This window comes from Tachyglossus aculeatus, chromosome 7, assembly GCF_015852505.1.
Source record: "Tachyglossus aculeatus isolate mTacAcu1 chromosome 7, mTacAcu1.pri, whole genome shotgun sequence".
Taxonomy (NCBI): domain Eukaryota; kingdom Metazoa; phylum Chordata; class Mammalia; order Monotremata; family Tachyglossidae; genus Tachyglossus; species Tachyglossus aculeatus.
Window position 1 is genome coordinate 38,921,392 of NC_052072.1, and position 3,398 is coordinate 38,924,789.

General features: G+C 51.9%; 1 protein-coding gene across 1 annotated transcript; it reads left to right on the forward strand.

Moving 5' to 3' along the window:
- Nucleotides 1-541: 541 nt before the first annotated feature.
- LRRC15 (leucine rich repeat containing 15) lies at nt 542-2,260 on the forward strand. Its single transcript, XM_038749790.1, has one exon. It carries the CDS (start codon nt 542-544, stop codon nt 2,258-2,260), a length of 1,719 nt encoding a protein of 572 aa, XP_038605718.1.
- The last annotated feature ends 1,138 nt before the right edge of the window (nt 2,261-3,398 follow it).

Genomic DNA, 3,398 nt, shown 5'->3' on the forward strand with positions numbered 1-3,398 from the left:
AAAAGGATGCTTCCCTAATTTGTATGTTGGCCACCAGAAGAACTCGGAATAGAATCTAGGAGTTATGGCTTTCAGTCGCCTGATCTAACCACAACAGTACTCCTTCCAGCAAAACAGGAAGTGGTGTAGACGTTTTCTTTTTACTATGGAGGATGCTTGGATAAACTATTCAGAATAAATAGCATATAAAGGGGTTAAATAAAAGAGCATATAGAAAGCGATTCAACTGAAATCATTACTCTGCAGTAGGACCGTGGATTTTGTTGAGCAGAACCCTCCAATGACTCAAACATTTGTCTGCTGTTCCAGTCTGATCTTCCTACTCCTCCCCAAGTTTCAGAACCCATTGCGGCTAGTTTCATTCCAAAGTCCTCTGAGCTCATTTTCAGGTAGAGTGAGGGGGAAAAACCCCCTCCAAAACCCCAAATCAATCCTCTGGGCTTGACCCCCGGTCCCAAATTGATGTTCTAAAAGTGGATTGCACCCCGATGATTAAGTAACGTTCTCTGTGTTTGTTTTCTCTCTGTCCCCATCAGATGCCATGGAGCTGAAGCACTATGTTTCCTTACTCGTCGGCTTACAAGCCATCGGCTTGGGGGCCGCCTATTACTGCCCAACGGAATGCACTTGCTCCAAAACTTCCCAAGTGGAATGTACTGGAGCCAGAATTATACAAGTTCCCTCCCCTCTGCCATGGAATGCCATGAGCCTGCAGATTCTCAACACGCACATCACCGAGCTAACAGAGTCCCCTTTCCTGAACATCTCGGCCCTCATCGCCCTGCGGATCGAGAAGAATGAGCTGTCGCAGATCATGCCGGGGGCCTTCCGCAACTTGGGCTCTCTGAGGTACCTCAGCCTCTCCAACAACAAGCTCCAGATGCTCCCCAACGGCCTCTTCCAAAACCTGGGGAACCTGGAGTCCCTCCTGCTCTCAAGCAACCAGCTCCTGCAGATCCACCCCACCCAGTTTTCTCATTTTAGCAACCTCAAGGAGCTCCAGCTCCATGGCAACAACCTGGAGTACATTCCCGACGGGGTCTTCGACCACTGCGGTGGGCTCACCAAGCTGAACCTGGGGAAGAACAGCCTCTCTCACCTGTCTCCCAGAGTCTTCCAGCATCTCGGCAAACTCCAGGTCCTCCGCCTGTATGAGAACAGGATCACCGAGATCCCCATGGGGATGTTCGATGGGCTGGGAGACCTCCAGGAGCTAGCGCTCCAGCAGAATCAGCTCGGGCAGCTCTCCCCCGGCCTCTTCCACAACAACCGGAACTTACAAAGGCTCTATCTGTCCAACAACCAAATCTCCTCCCTACCCCAGGGAATCTTCCTGAACCTCCCGGAGCTCAACAGGCTGACCCTCTTTGGGAACTCCCTGAAGGAGATCGGGCCGGGGGTGTTCGGGCCCATGCACAACCTCCGGGAGCTGTGGCTGTACGACAACCACATCTCGTCCATCCCGGACAACGCCTTCAGCAGCCTGTCCCAGCTGCAGGTGCTGATCCTCAGCCGGAACCAGATCAGCTTCATCTCGCCGGGGGCTTTCAACGGCCTGTCGGAGCTCCGGGAGCTCTCCCTCCACACCAACGCGCTCCAGAATCTGGATGGAGGCGTCTTCCGCATGTTGACCAACCTTCAAAACATCTCCCTGCAGAACAACAGGCTGCGGTTCCTTCCCGGGAACCTGTTTGCCAATATCAACGGCCTCTTGACCCTCCAGCTGCAGAACAACCAGTTGGAGAACCTCCCACTGGGCATGTTCGACAACCTGAGCCACCTGACTGAAATCCGGTTGTACGACAACCCCTGGAGGTGCGACTCGGGCATCATTCCTCTGAGGAACTGGCTCATGGTCAACAGGCTCAGGCTGGGGACCGAAGACCTCCCGGTCTGCTACAGCCCGGCTACGGCCAGGGGCCAGTCCATCATCATCATCAACGTGGAGATGATTGTGCCCAGCACCCCCGGCAGCACGGTCCTCACCGACACGCCCAAGTATCCCGACACAACGGCCGTCTCCTACACGACGCAGTTCACGACTGTTTCGGAGGCCGAGACGGACCTGACCACCATCTACACGACCGGGGATCGCGGGGCTTGGGGCATGACCCGGGCTCAGAGCGGGTTGGCGATTGCTGCCATCGTCATTGGGTGCATTGCCCTGGCCTGCTCCCTGGCAGCCTGTATCTGCTGCTTTTGCTGCAAGAAGAGGAGCCACGCCGTCCTGATGCAAATGAAGGGACCAAACGAATGTTAGCATGGGGAGCAGCATCCCTAGAGCTGTTCGGCCAACGGGCACCTGAAGGGAACTCAGCAATCTTCCACCCGCCTCCAGATCTTCCTCCTCCTCCTTCTCCCTCTTTCTCTCTCTCTGTCTCTCTGTCTGTCTCTCTCTCGGGCCACCTCTCAGGGCACGGAAATCCAGTGGATTGTTTTATCCTAAACCCATTCAGTCTGAGAGGCACAAAAATGAAAGGGATGGGCCGCCAAGAGTTCCCGTGATCCTCTCCTCCACACAGTAGCTCATCTGGTCACTCTTGGATCACATAGCTGGAGTTGTCAAATGGGTCAATCAAAATGACAGTTTGAATGGGGTACAGTGGAGAAGATTCATTTCCCTGATCTGCCCCCAGGCCCAACTGGGTCCTGAGTTTTTAGCTCAGAATGACTTTCCCCTCTTAATCTCTCTGTTCAGAAGGCTGGATTAAAAACCCAATACATTCGATGAAAATCCTTCTCAATCGGGGATCCCAAGTATTTCCAAGGATCTCTTAAGATTGCTGATGTCCTGAAGGGCTGCAATTTTGATGCAGTTGTCTCTCTTTGCTCCACAAAAAGCAACAGCCAGATTGACCCCTCATTATCCATGACAGAGGACTGGGTGAGTTTTCTGGTTTTAGAGAAACTGCAATCGGTGCCATCAATGGCTGAAGTATTTTTACCTCCCTCCTTCGACTTGGTCAGAATGCTGGAAAAGATTGAAAAAATGAAATGTGGCTCCTGGAGACAAAACAATTGCCAATTTTCCTTTTCTAATTTGCAACTGGAAAAGAAAAAATAAAACAGTGAAACTTTCCCCCCCTCTTTATTTTTGTCCCATTTAAATCCATTTATTCTGTTCAACTGAGAATTTAAGTTGGTGCTCAAGGGTCTTTCATCCTAACCCAGGACTATTGTTTCTGGATGCCGGGGTACTCACAGATGGTGGTGCGTGCAGTGTGAACGGATGATTCATCGTGGAAAGAACTGGCTTCATTTCAGTAAGAACTTTTCCTGCACATGCCTCTCATCTGCTACATATAGACTCAGCTCCAGTAGTCGGGTGTTCAGGTAGTGACACAGTGAAACATCTGGCCTGGTTAACCAGCTTTCTTCTTTAGAAACCCAGTGGCAGC